Genomic DNA, 13799 nt, shown 5'->3' with positions numbered 1-13799 from the left:
TTATATAGTGAAAATTTACTAAAAAGTGATTTTTCTTTGTATACTAAATTACATTGCACGTTTGGAAATTCAGGCTTTGAAATACATCAAACTGAATTAAGTTATTTATGACAGTACTTTAAGCTGGTAAAATTGTGAAAAACTAGAATTCAGTCCTACGGTCTTGCTGGAAGACTGAAAACAGCAAGTTACAGGCACATTACACGCAACCCCTAATTCCATCCTAACTGATACAAACAGCCTGCAATACTTTAAAGTTTACAGCACTAATTTTAGGAAGTGGACACGCCACTACACAAATATTGACAATTATCCATCAATTTGCGTTGATCAAGTAGTACCCAACCAGATAGATCTGGCATCATGTGCAAGAAGATTGTACACATTTTCCCTAGCCGTTTATTACTTCATGTAGTTTTTTAAACAACCTGTTGCAGTACTCTTCTGCTACCGTCTCTGTGACAAGCTGTGTGTTGTAGTCCAAGGTGTGGATAAAGCGGCCCCTGAAGGTGTGAAATACGTGAGAAAATCCAAAGCTTAACTTATTGATCGATGTAGAGGACACCAGGTGTTCCAGATACACGTGTGGACCTCCCTCCGTTACAAGGGCCGTCACGTCACCCATGTTGGATGTGTAATAATCGGTCTCAAAAGGCCATGGTTCCAGTAAAACCTGCCTATGGTCCAATACTTCAGGGACGAATATCTGAAACGCTGAAGACTCTCTCCGCATTGTGGCATGATCCAAGGCCTTCTCCAAGTTCTCTTGGAAAGACCGCACATAGCTCCAGAAGTCTCTAGTTTCGTCAGACTTTGTATCTACACATAGATGGAAGGGTGCAATGTTGCAGCCGAGACCTAGAGAAGAGTCGCTCTTCCAATAGCGTCGCAGGTTGCTGTAGTGGCTGCTACAGATGACGTAGGAGTTGCGAACAACGTCCCTCTCCATCAAGAGGTCCACGAAAGCCACGTTGGCCAAAGCGCAGAAGACTGAATGAAGCCTTACTCCTTGCGAGTGGCACTTCTCGAGGAAGTTCTTTGTAGAGGCAAGGTCAAGGGTGCGAGTAATGTGGCACGCCTTTCCTTCAGGATCTTCCGGCACTCTGAAGAGAGCTTTCACTTCCGACTTGCACTTTTTCTTAGCTTTTAACTCTTCCTTCAGTGTCTGAATCAGTAAAGTATCATCGCCGTCTTTAACTTCCTTTATCCCCCAAGCCATCCAAGAGGTTTCCCAAGTGGCAAATTCACCAAGTTGCTGCTCATCAATAGGCGTGCCCGCGATGACGTCGTTTAGGAGCTTCACGATGAACCCACAGATCTTCATGGCCGTGAAGCCATCAGCAACACTGTTGTGTAGACCAAGAGCCAGGTGACTAGTGTAGGGCAACGACGACCTCTCCTCCACATGGGAAGACCAGGATGAAGCTTCACTAGCACCCGACGGCGACCTCCGGGCAGAACCAAGTGAAGTTGGGCTAAACGGGCTAAGGCCACACAATGGCGACACCGGAGCTGAACTTGTGTATCGAGCTGCGGGTGGAGAGACTTTAAGAGAGCCAGCTGTGGGTAGGTCGGGGGACGAGGAGCCACTCACCAAGATCAGCGTGGCGGTAAAGGTAGGGCAAGACGTGCCATTGATGCCGGTCAAGGGGGCTGGAGTAAGAGAAGTGTTCAAGGATCGAGATGGTAATGTAGAATTACTGTCCTGTGATGATAGGGACGACGAAGCGGCGGGTCCCTCAGGGCTGGCGTCGGGCCCCTCAGGGCTGGCGTCGGGCCCAGCGGCGGGTCCCTCAGGGCTGGCGGCGGGTCCCTCAGGGCTGCCGTCGGGTCCCTCAGGGCTGCCGTCGGGTCCCTCAGGGCTGGCGTCGGGTCCAGCGGCGGGTCCCTCAGGGCTGGCGTCGGGTCCAGCGGCGGGTCCCTCAGGGCTGGCGTCGGGTCCAGCGGCGGGTCCCTCAGGGCTGGCGTCGGGTCCAGCGGCGGGTTTAGTGGCGGGTCCCTCAGGGCTGGCGTCGGGTCCAGCTACGGGTTTAGTTGCGGGTCCCTCAGGGCTGGAGTCGGGTCCCTCAAGGCTGGCGTCGGGCCCAGCGGCGGGTCCCTCAGGGCTGGCATCGGGCCCCTCAGGGCTGGCGTCCGGCCCAGCGGCAGGTCCCTCAGGGCTGGCGTCGGGCCCAGCGGCGTGTCCCTCAGGGCTGGCGTCCGGCCCCTCAGGGCTGGCGTCGGGTCCAGCGGCGGGTCTCTCAGGGCTGGCGTCGGGTCCCTCAGGGCTGGCGTCGGGTCCAGCTACGGGTCCCTCAGGGCTGGCGTCGGGCCCAGCGGCGGGTCCCTCAGGGCTGGCGTCGGGCCCCTCAGGGCTGGCGTCCGGCCCAGCGGCGGGTCCCTCAGGGCTGGCGTCGGGCCCAGCGACGTGTCCCTCAGGGCTGGCGTCGGGTCCAGCGGCGGGTCCCTCAGGGCTGGCGTCGGGTCCAGCGGCGGGTCCCTCAGGGCTGGCGTCGGGTCCAGCTACGGGTTTAGTTGCGGGTCCCTCAGGGCTGGCGTCGGGTCCCTCAAGGCTGGCGTCGGGCCCAGCGGCGGGTCCCTCAGGGCTGGCATCGGGCCCCTCAGGGCTGGCGTCCGGCCCAGCGGCGGGTCCCTCAGGGCTGGCGTCCGGCCCAGCGGCGGGTCCCTCAGGGCTGGCGTCCGGCCCAGCGGCGGGTCCCTCAGGGCTGGCGTCCGGCCCAGCGGCGGGTCCCTCAGGGCTGGCGGCGGGCCCAGCGGCGTGGCCCTCAGGGCTGGCGGCGGGTCCCTCGGGGCTGGCGTCGGGCCCAGCGGCGTGTCCCTCGGAGCTGGCGTCGGGCCCCTCAGGGCTGGCGTCTGGCCCAGCGGCGGGTCCCTCAGGGCTGGCGTCTGGCCCAGCGGCGGGTCCCTCAGGGCTGGCGTCTGGCCCAGCGGCGGGTCCCTCAGGGCTGGCGTCTGGCCCAGCGGCGGGTCCCTCAGGGCTGGCGTCTGGCCCAGCGGCGGGTCCCTCAGGGCTGGCGTCTGGCCCAGCGGCGGGTCCCTCAGGGCTGGCGTCTGGCCCAGCGGCGGGTCCCTCAGGGCTGGCGTCTGGCCCAGCGGCGGGTCCCTCAGGGCTGGCGTCTGGCCCAGCGGCGGGTCCCTCAGGGCTGGCGTCTGGCCCAGCGGCGGGTCCCTCAGGGCTGGCGTCTGGCCCAGCGGCGGGTCCCTCAGGGCTGGCGTCTGGCCCAGCGGCGGGTCCCTCAGGGCTGGCGTCTGGCCCAGCGGCGGGTCCCTCAGGGCTGGCGTCTGGCCCAGCGGCGGGTCCCTCAGGGCTGGCGTCTGGCCCAGCGGCGGGTCCCTCAGGGCTGGCGTCTGGCCCAGCGGCGGGTCCCTCAGGGCTGGCGTCTGGCCCAGCGGCGGGTCCCTCAGGGCTGGCGTCTGGCCCAGCGGCGGGTCCCTCAGGGCTGGCGTCTGGCCCAGCGGCGGGTCCCTCAGGGCTGGCGTCTGGCCCAGCGGCGGGTCCCTCAGGGCTGGCGTCTGGCCCAGCGGCGGGTCCCTCAGGGCTGGCGTCTGGCCCAGCGGCGGGTCCCTCAGGGCTGGCGTCTGGCCCAGCGGCGGGTCCCTCAGGGCTGGCGCCTGGCCCAGCGGCGGGTCCCTCAGGGCTGGCGCCTGGCCCAGCGGCGGGTCCCTCAGGGCTGGCGCCTGGCCCAGCGGCGGGTCCCTCAGGGCTGGCGCCTGGCCCAGCGGCGGGTCCCTCAGGGCTGGCGCCTGGCCCAGCGGCGGGTCCCTCAGGGCTGGCGCCTGGCCCCTCAGGGCTGGCGTCAGGCCCAGCGGCGGGTCCTTCAGGGGTGGCGTCGGGCCCAGCGGCGGGTCCCTCAGGGCTGGCGTCGGGCCCAGCGGCGGGTCCCTCAGGGCTGGCGTCGGGCCCAGCGGCGGGCCCAGTGGCGGGTTCCTCAGGGCTGGTGTCTGGTCCCTCAGGGCTGGCATCGGGCCCCTCAGGACTGGCGTCGGGCAGGAACCTGGCACACCATAGTGGCCCTTCGAAGGATTTGTAGTGACAAGTCCTTATACTCGTCATGACTCCCTCCATGTCCTCATCTGTCACCACCTGCAACAAATTTACCATTCGTTTCCGAACTCTTAAGAAAATAACATCACTAGCGAATACAAAATAAAGTCCTCAGCTACACTATCTGCATCACAATAACCGCCACCTAATGAAGGCCCTAAGCCATTTACATCTTGGTACAGAGCTCACCGTTCTGAGCATTTTAAGCTATGTTTACATAGGAAAACCAACACGTCCTCTGCTCAAGTCCACGTGATCAAGCGGTCGACCCCACAGGCATTCATTACTTTTTACATGCTGTTCATTCTAATCAGGAATTTCCAAATATAAATTAAATGTTTTAATACATTAGCATATTATTGATGTATAGGCACAAGTTAGGTGTTTAGGTTCTGTTGGCGATTATTATATTTTTTAGTACGTGGGTGAAGCATTTACAGCTACGTGGTTTGGACAAAATTCGTCAGTGACGCACTTTTTCTGGAAGTTTTCGTACGAAATCAGTTGAGTCTTATAAACCTTTTTTCTTTCATAAACTGGGGGTTTGGCGGGTGCATGGAATCACTTTGGATCTTTGGTTTGGAAAACCTTTGAAGCCTTTCGGGCTAATTACACTGAAAAGAGGTTGTGCGAGTTTTTTGTAATGTGTCTAGGGAGTCACCAGAAGCCAGGTTAGCCAACCTATCCTCTGGTACAGCTTGTACTTTTTGTAACCACCTTATTAACTATTTACGTACTGAAGAATTAGATTCCAGAATTTTGTACTAGTTACTTCATACACAACCCCCCCCCCCCCCACAAAACAAGCTAAAAACTATTCCAAGTATAGCCCATTTCTACATCAGACCTCTAAAGGTTAGGTTGTCTGCAACAAAAAAATCTTTCGGTATTTCGAAATTCAATGTCAGATTTCTACTTTGAGTCTTATGTCTGTATATGTACTATGGTCGTCGTCGTCACCAAGTACTAGTAAAGTACGAGGTAAAAATACTAGTAAAATTTTGCTTGCACAAAAGTCCCAGCTGTGCGCTCTGAAGACAATACCCAACAGTCTTCTACTTGGCAAATTTGAATTTAGAAACCAATGTCTATCGTGACAAGATGTTAATGGATCCTAATCTTGCGTTTCTGTAAACATCAATGGATGCGTACGAAACATTAGATTTGTGACCTATACGAGACGTTACACTTTATTCTAACTTATTCCGACAGGAGAGTTATCTACTCCTAATCCAGGAAACCAGTTGCTACCTTTCCATTTAATTTTTCCATACGACTAATCTTTAAGTTAAAAATCAAATTTAAGTAATTTACATTTTACGATTTTTACCGCATTTTCCGAGCCTTATTTGCTAGTTATATTCTTTCGTCCATATAAACGTCAATCATGTCACCGTTATCTAATCTTGCGGCCATCATTAAACAAATTAGTTAAACAAGTTATGCTTTTTAATTTCCTAAAGTACTCTTTGGTAGCAAGACTTCAACGAGGGCTACGTACTAGGCTACTAGTATTTTAGTAAACCAATGACGCGAGAGAATACATCGCGACAGTTTAAATAAAGGACCGAATAAATTTGTGTTACCTTGAAGTCGATGTTGTCGTTGGTCGACTCCTTGAACCAAGTCTGGTCTTCAAAACTACCGAAACATGCTCTGAGGTTCGGCACCTTCCTGAAATTAAGAAGGAGTAAACTAAAATGGGGAACCGAAATAAAAATGTTTCTAGCCTACTTTGGGTATTAAAGACAAGAATGATGGCTACTGCCTAGACTACCTGGCCCACCGACTACCAAACCCAGGGACAATCTGAATCAGTAGGCACTTCCCCATAATTCCTCAACCCCCACCCATCCCACTTACCTGTAGAGGTGGAGGAGGGCTTGTTTGACAGTGTGGGGCTCCAGAGGAGCAGCAGAGCCTAGTTTCATGACGTAGACCGAGAGGAACGTGCCCTGCCGATTCCTCGCTTCGAACAGTTCCTCCAGGGGCGTCGCCGGCCGCAGCCACTTTATGTTCTCGTTGGTCATTGTAGTCTGCCCTAAAATGTCATAAGTGAACATTATACCCTGATGGAGGTCATAGGCAGTACAGCTAGTGAGGTGCGAGTTATTCATAACTTAGAATTTTAGTTTCAACCGTGTATATAGCCTATGTTATTGTAAATTAAACTTTCAGTACACTTAAAAACCCAACAACATTGAACCAATTAAATCTAATTTAAAGGGTTAATCATTAGAATACGAGCGGTGCACGTCAAACATTAATAGTTATAAGTGCTCGGGAGTGTATCAAAACATACATGGCATCAATTTTACTAGCCTAATGGTTGATGCTGCTGGGAGCCGTGGGTGATGCCTGGAAGCCGACATGTCGGGAAAAATCAAATGCGGAAGCGCCAGGTATAACCGCGTAACTAAACTAAAGCAAAGTCTTGTAAATAGCCAAATGATAATGGTGGTCTAGAGCAAAGAAACTAGTTGCGTTAGATAATTTAAAGTCCCTGTAATGTGATCAGGCTGCCCTAGTTCACATTTTGCCATTATCAAGTGCTTTGTACAGTTACATCTTCATGCTAGTCCAATTTAAAACTAAAGTGGGCAAATAACCGAATTCTTGTGCCAAGTGCTTAGCCATTTTCCTTGGCTTTCTGGCGAGGATCAATTGTGGTTTTAGCCGTCAAATAATGGTAGTGTGCATTTATATGCCAGAGTAAATGCAAATAAAAGTGTTCAATTAAATATTGGAATCCAAAATATTGTTACTCTAATTTACATGGGTCATTTATCCGTTTCAAATGTATTAAGAGTGACCAAGCCGGGGAAGAGGAATAGCACCACGAGTGTCGCTAGATATTAGTCTCACTCTGGATGACTATACGATAAAACTAAAATGAGAACGGTACTCTAGATTAAATTATGCATAGACTAGTACTTCCGTAAAGCCCCTGGCCGGGCTTTGGTAGAACTACTCCGTCAAGCAGGTTATACCTGCCTACAGAAGACATCCAAACCATGCACATTTCATTAATTTTCCTGCATTTTTGTTTTAATTAGGAATTATGAATCTAGTGTAAATCTAGTCAAATGGTGGAAAGTTGGGAGATTGGTTTATAAATTTTAATATGCAATAACTTAACCGTTAATTTGACTGCGTAGTTATAAACCGACATGAACAACAGTTAGAAGGCAAAGCGAGCCAATTAACATTTATGCATTAATAATTAACCTGGTCCAAGTATCTTCACATTCCATTCTGCCTCCTAATATAATTAAAATAGCGCTTGGTACATACCCGTGTTAAACCACTAACGTCTCTTTACGTTATGCAGATGACAAGTCAACGCGGCTGAAGATTTGACCAACTAGAAATTTATGAACACTTCTGTTCATCTTTGAAGATTTAGTTTTGTGATGGGAACAAGGTTGCATGTAATACGGGCCATAACAAATATTAAAGGAAGAAAGTATCAAGGCAAAAGATACGGAAGGTAGGGTGCAATAATAGAAGCAGGAGAAAAATTTAAGAGTAGGCTTATGTTACGCAAGGTTATATTTTTAGAACATTTGAGTATGTACTGTTAAAGGAGCCCACAGCAAACCTAACACTTTGGTTCTCTTCTAATGCCGCTTGCTGATCAGTTACGTTTCGCCTTTGTAAATGCACATTAATGACAGACATCGAACACTATGTAGCATAAATCTGTATTTACACATTTAACCTAGTCTAGCTTTTTAAAAGCACTACAATCACCTTCTGTGGTCGATTGTTCAATAAATCCCCGAACTGTACGTTTGGCAAATCTCGCACCCTGTCCATGGAGGAAAGAAGAAAATGTATATATGCGGGTTAGCATTGCAAGTGTGGCCACGTCTGTGGTAGGAAAAAAGCCGCTTGTATACACTTTTCCTGTTCGTCTCGTCCTCCAATACTTTGGATGAACTGGCCATACACTATGGCAAACCTAAGTAATACTATAGAAGTAAAGTCTGCAGCCACCAACAATGTTCCATCATGTTAAGGGTTCTAATCCTATTTATTGGTCATCTAAAAAAAATTCCTGCTTCTATACAGACGCCGTCTTTTCGAATGTTCTCCGATACATAATCTACCCAACATGAACCTTAGTCCTGGCTGTGTTGCTGTTTACACTTTCCTTTCACAGTACATACTCAAATGTCCTGAAGTTTATAAACTTTACCCAACAAGCCTACTCTTCATTTCTCTTGCTCCCATTATTACACCCTACCTTCCGTATCTTTTGCCTTTCCTTCCTCTAAGATTTGTCTATTCACTTTCCTTGCCTTTATGCCTCCCTCGTCTCAAATATATCTATTTGTCTACAGAAAATTTAGAAATCTACACTAACCCACCAGCTCCATAACTAGTACAGCCAGCCTTTCGGGACAAGGGCACCATGAGGACCATCTATCCCCGGGTGTAGTACCAGTTACCAATGCAGATAATGTCTGTAGAGCCTCCACTTGCGGGAGTACCATAACCCGTGCTACTTTGAACTTTTCGGTCTAAGTAGCCGACTAAAGACAAACCTCGTCTCAACGGGGTGAGAATAGCTTTAGCTACCTCATCCTTTGTGTATTTTACATCTTAACTTAATTCCAACCTCGTCTCATCATACCATTTTATGATGGTCCAGGACCGATTAAAACCTAGTCATTTCTTTAATTTCTAGCGTGTAGAATGGTCATGGTGTGATTGCGTGCTAACCTTTGGAGGTGTATCGAGGCCACAATATTTTAATAACCAAGATGTATTAATCCTTTACATCTTCCAAGACTGTAAAACTGTTTGTTTAGACATAAAATTTGGGTAATCTAATCACTACTTTCCTAGATTGCCATCCTATCAACTAAAACATCCATGTTCACATAGCTTTAAAACTCCCTATGACCTTCACAGTCCCACAGACGACTTACCGGAGCTCTCACTGTAATGTCTGGTGACCAACTGCTACCAACTGTCTGCCAACCGGAACGTCATCACCTGTGAGCCAGTTCGAGGCTTCAAAAGCCTCGCTCAGTTACATATTCATTAGGGGAAAATATTTTTTCTAAGCACCAAGTCTGTCCTCAAGCATATCAAAATATTGACCAAAAGCTTTACAATCTAACAATCGTGTCTACTGTTTATGAGTTAAAGAGACTTTACATGGCTGTTTTACAAGACTCTACAGTTGATTACGTTAGAACTTTTATCGAAAATAGTTTTTTTTCTCTGATTAAAGCGCATTTCAAATGCTTAACCCACGTATAATAAATAGGTTTTATAGTATATAGGTTATTATCGAAATAAAATTAAGGCGGATTCGCAATTTGCAAGCACAATTTTTTTATTATCCCAGTCGGAAATAGTCCTGCTTACATTTACCAATTCGACCTTTTTCGAAGCCATGACTCGAAACGTGGTAGTTCACATATTTCCACACTATACTATAAACAATCCCTATATTAACATAACGCGTTTGTTATAATTTATATCAATTAAATTTCTTTATTTATTATGCATCCCATACCCATCCCGTGGGTAAGGATGTGGAACCCATTATGTGCCTCTGTAAAGAGGCACATAATGGGTTCTTGTTGACTGCATAGGTCCAAAACTAACTTATAACGGGAGAGATAGGCAGTATATTTACCTGAATTTACCCGATGTGGTTACTATTCCATTAGTGTCCTCGCCGGGGATAGGAAACTAGCAGCTTGTCGAAGGTTCTCCATTGATCCTGATGATTTATTCTATCTGGATTTTGATCTGAAGTATTGTCTAAACATTTATGCCTTCGGTGGGTAGGAAGTTCCTTGTGTTAACTACCGTGTGGGTGACAAAGTATCTCCTGTTTACTGCTCTACATTGTGGCTTGTTCAACTTGAAGCTATTGCCCCTTTTATGTGTTACATTACACCTTTTAAAGAAGTTGTCTGGATTAATTTACCACCAGATCGCCTCAGTGAGATCAGCTCTTGTCATGTCTGGTTTGTTAGTACTGTGGCTCTCAATATTTCCTGGAATGAAAGTTGTCTCTGGATGAGGATGGCTTTCACGAAATATATCAGTTTTGCAGTTATCAACAGAACCAAACATTTAGTTTTAGTTGATTACTGCAATGTTGGTAACCTCCATCAATATATAATACTATTAACTTCTAATTTAGAAAATTCTGGTTTATATTGCACCACACGAGAAAAATTAGTTCTCTGAGATCAATATGTTAGATGAATGTGTTTTAAAAGTTGAGTGAGGGTGAGGGTCTCTGTAGAGATGAGTGTATCTGTGGATGATAATGAGGGTCCCTGTGGAATTGAGTATAATTATATGTAGTTGTGATTGAAGGTCCCCGTAGAGGTACAGGGATTTGAGGTACTGTTGTTTTCCAATCCAATGTTACCATTGACGGTAGGGATCTGAGATACTGCCATGTCGATATTCAAACTTTTCTAGAATATTAGGGAACACTTCATTGTCAAAGTGGACACACTCGCTTCCTCCATACAGCGAAAACTACATTTGACAGGTGAACCCTCCTGATCTCGGTTGTCCAGAGTTAAAAAAACGTTTCCGTGTTCTTGTTGCAGACACCTTGACTAAACCATCTTCTACGTTTCTGCTCTCTGTTGTAGTGTCCCCACTCAAATGCACTTCTGACACCTACGTCCCTTTTTTACAGAAACCCTCCCCCAGGTTTGAACCCGTATCTCAGACCTTCCATTAATATTCAATTGTTCTCTAGGCTCCATTTGGCCTTCCCGTCTCTTGGCCATTCTACCACCCTTAAGGTCACAGCTGATGTTCATTCTCGTATCAAAATGAATTTTGCTACTAACCTTCTCCACCTAAACCATCTTCTAGCCTAAAACGTAAGCTGGTTCCTTCATTCTCTTACTTCTCCAAAGAAAAGGTCATGCCTCTTCCATCGTTTTAGCCCCATTGCAGAGGCAGGCTCTCTCACTGTTCCAGAGATGCCCTGCATTTTCGATAGTCTTCTCTATCCCAACCTTCTCTCTCCATTGAATATATCTGAGCTTCCTTCCTAGCCCCACTTGGGCTGTTCTTTCTTACATGTCCTATCTATTCTACCTGAACCACATTCCATAACCTCATAACCTCTTAGCTTTTTCTCTCCATCTTTCTTTAACTAAAGAAGCAATGTTGCTAGAATGACCATTAAAAAAGTATAACCACAGAAAAGGCCAGGATGAGCATCTGGTAGATGCACGACAGTGGAAGATTCTGAAGCTCAGAAAAATTAACATGAGCTTCAGCTTCTAATCTCTTAAGTTTCCACTGTAATGCGTTACCCGATGCTCATCCTGGTCTTTTCTGTGGTTATACTTTAATGACCACATTAACAACTGTTACGAACCCGGATTCAACGTCCGAGCCTGGAGCAGTGACAAACACGCCATCTGTGGGTCAGCTCCCGAAACCCCCGCCAAACGAACGACGACACCTAGTGAGGACAGCGTGTACTGGCCTCGAGGACCAGTTTCCAGTCTGGTTCAGCGCTCAACACCGCCGCTCCTGACCTCTGGTGAGGTGGTGCTCCGACGACAGCGCCATCTATGGAGTGGATATGTCGGGCGTTTGTATCTGAGCCTGTGAGTGTGGTGTATTAGTGCCCCTGTTATTAATGACGTGTCTGCTTACAGAGCCGACCTGGGACCACTGTGTTGAAGGTGGAGTCAGTCTACCCGAGGCAGCCAGTCTCCATACAGTGAAGTTTGCTGCAGCTGTCGTGACGTCGTCCCCCCGGAAGAACACTGTGGTGTGTTAAGCCTGCCAGTGGAGTGGCAGTGGAAGGATTTACCCGGGACCGACGGTTGGAGACGATAATCCACTGGGGTATTGAGGACAGGAGGGTGATTGGTGATATCACACGAGACTCCTGTCTAGGGCGTACCCCTTTTATCGTTCGTGGAGTGGCCGTACCAGCCTTGGTGGCTCAGTACCTGCCAGCAGACCTGCTGGACGTGTGGTTGACGGCCTCCACGACGGTGCCCCCAGTGGACCTGTGTTGTGGCTGACCTGTGGCCAGGGTAGACTCGGCGTTCTCAGAGGACACGTCTTGAGGCCACGAAGAAAGCACCGCGGACTCAGCACCTAGCTTCGAGGATCCATAGTCTCCAGCAGAAGACTACAGTGTTGATCCCCTTTGTAAAGTGTTAATACCCCTCCCCCTTGTGTACGTTTTACTTTTATATATTTAAATGGTGAAGGTTATATTATATTATATTAAGTTCTTACCTTTCTTTCCCTACTCCCTTTAAGTTACTTGCGTCACGGATCGCATCCCTTGATAGCCTCTACTGGCTTGGGGCCGGATATATATCTTCCTCTAACTACATCAGAGTAAGAACCCCGTTGCGTCCCGAGAGGGCCGTAACAACAACATTGCTCCTTGAATCTGGATTGATGTTCCTTTTTTTCCGTAAATTGATGTCAAACATCCATTCAATTACTGCTGCTGTGATATCAGTGATATCCTGTGTATTCCATTTAACTTCGTCCCACCTTTCCAAATCTCTAAGACATTAAGCTGCTTCTAGTTTTGTCTTTATCTCTGCCATTACTTCTTTTAGGCGAATTTAACTAAACATACCCGATGAGGAAATTCTATTTGGAATACCAAAGGCCATCTTTTTAGAATCCTCTCCTTACCTTATCCTTGTCCATTGTAAATACGGGCGAGTCAACTCACGTTACTTCATAATTTAGGTAAGGTACATACATACAATAATATAATGAAGTGCTTTGCCATCTCTCACCCATACCTAAGAAATTTTATTACACATTTTATAATTATATTAAAATATAATTATATATTAATGTAATAATATAATTATAATCTATTATAATTATTATACTTAGAGAACTGGGGCATTGACCCAGTCCTGGAGATCCATCTCTTTTTGGCTAAAACAGAAGTTTTTCTAATCACACTATTAGCATCTACATAGCTAATAACACTGCAAACCAGACATGACGGGGCTGATCGCATTGAAACTTAAAATCCTGAACTATTTGGAGGCTATTGATCCAGACCACTCATTCAAAAGTTCAGATGTAACACAATAGGAGCAACAGCTTGAAACTCAATAAGCCACAAAGCAGGACATAAACCAGGAGATTGCTTTTTACAGTTATAAACCCATGAAATAGCCTATCACTCGAAGCCGAAAATGCCAAAACGCTGCAGATTTTCAAAATCCTGCCAAATGGTGTGACTTTCGAGAAGCTGCCGGCTTCCTGTCCTCGTCGAGGCCACTACATAAGTGTCCCCGAGGTAAAGTCAGGTAATTCGGGTAAATTTGCAGAGCACACGGGCATCACAGCTAAAAGGCTGTGGTGCCTTAGCTGGAAAAGGGGTGGTTAAATAGTTGAATTAAAGGAAAAAGATTAAAAAATGTAATAATAGGTTAAAGAAATATTTACAGAGTTTTAAAGTTTATTTATGAACGTCTGTCATGTCAGATGATGTCAAAGACCATGTTACCACTGTCAGAGCCAACTTGCCAATATAAAGGTTACATTGGTCAGTATAAATCACAGCATCTTCAATGGTTCATGCACTCTATACTTCTCCAGAGCTGGTCACCTTAAATACTCTAGTTTTGAGTTTCCAGAAAGACAACAAGGCCTTTAATAGTTTTAAATATCTGCAATTTACAAAGCCCATTGCAGTTATAGCTTATTTATAATATCATACAACACATGGTTTTTATTTAATGCTAATGCT

At 47.5% G+C, this 13799-nt stretch overlaps 1 protein-coding gene across 2 annotated transcripts; it reads right to left on the bottom strand.

The window, feature by feature from the left end:
- Positions 1 to 9133, bottom strand: LOC123766858 (collagen alpha-1(I) chain). Of its 2 annotated transcripts, none has more exons than XM_069307517.1 (5): positions 8983 to 9133; positions 5909 to 6086; positions 5632 to 5719; positions 1874 to 4084; positions 1 to 1756 (listed from the first exon to the last, which is right to left on the bottom strand). In XM_069307517.1, the coding sequence occupies exons 2-5, from the start codon at positions 6073 to 6075 to the stop codon at positions 392 to 394; spliced, it is 3831 nt and encodes a 1276-aa protein (XP_069163618.1). In that variant the 5' UTR covers positions 6076 to 6086; positions 8983 to 9133; the 3' UTR covers positions 1 to 391. The 2 variants fall into 2 exon arrangements, with proteins under 2 accessions (XP_069163618.1, XP_069163619.1); XM_069307518.1 differs by having other exon boundaries at positions 1940 to 4084.
- Positions 9134 to 13799: the final 4666 nt, after the last annotated feature.

Source organism: Procambarus clarkii, chromosome 60 (assembly GCF_040958095.1).
Source record: "Procambarus clarkii isolate CNS0578487 chromosome 60, FALCON_Pclarkii_2.0, whole genome shotgun sequence".
Lineage (NCBI taxonomy): Eukaryota > Metazoa > Arthropoda > Malacostraca > Decapoda > Cambaridae > Procambarus > Procambarus clarkii.
The sequence above is the reverse complement of the archived record's forward strand: the minus strand, read 5'-3'. Positions and strand labels throughout refer to the sequence as shown.

Bases quoted from the DNA above. Each gene is read 5' to 3' on its own strand.
- LOC123766858 (XM_069307517.1), bottom strand. From the start codon at position 6,075: ATGACCAACGAGAACATAAAGTGGCTGCGGCCGGCGACGCCCCTGGAG. The intron at 5,720-5,908 runs GTAAGTGGGATG...TCTTAATTTCAG, and splicing joins GCCCTCCTCCACCTCTACAG to GAAGGTGCCGAACCTCAGAG. The intron at 4,085-5,631 runs GTAACACAAATT...AATTTGTTGCAG, and splicing joins ACGACAACATCGACTTCAAG to GTGGTGACAGATGAGGACAT.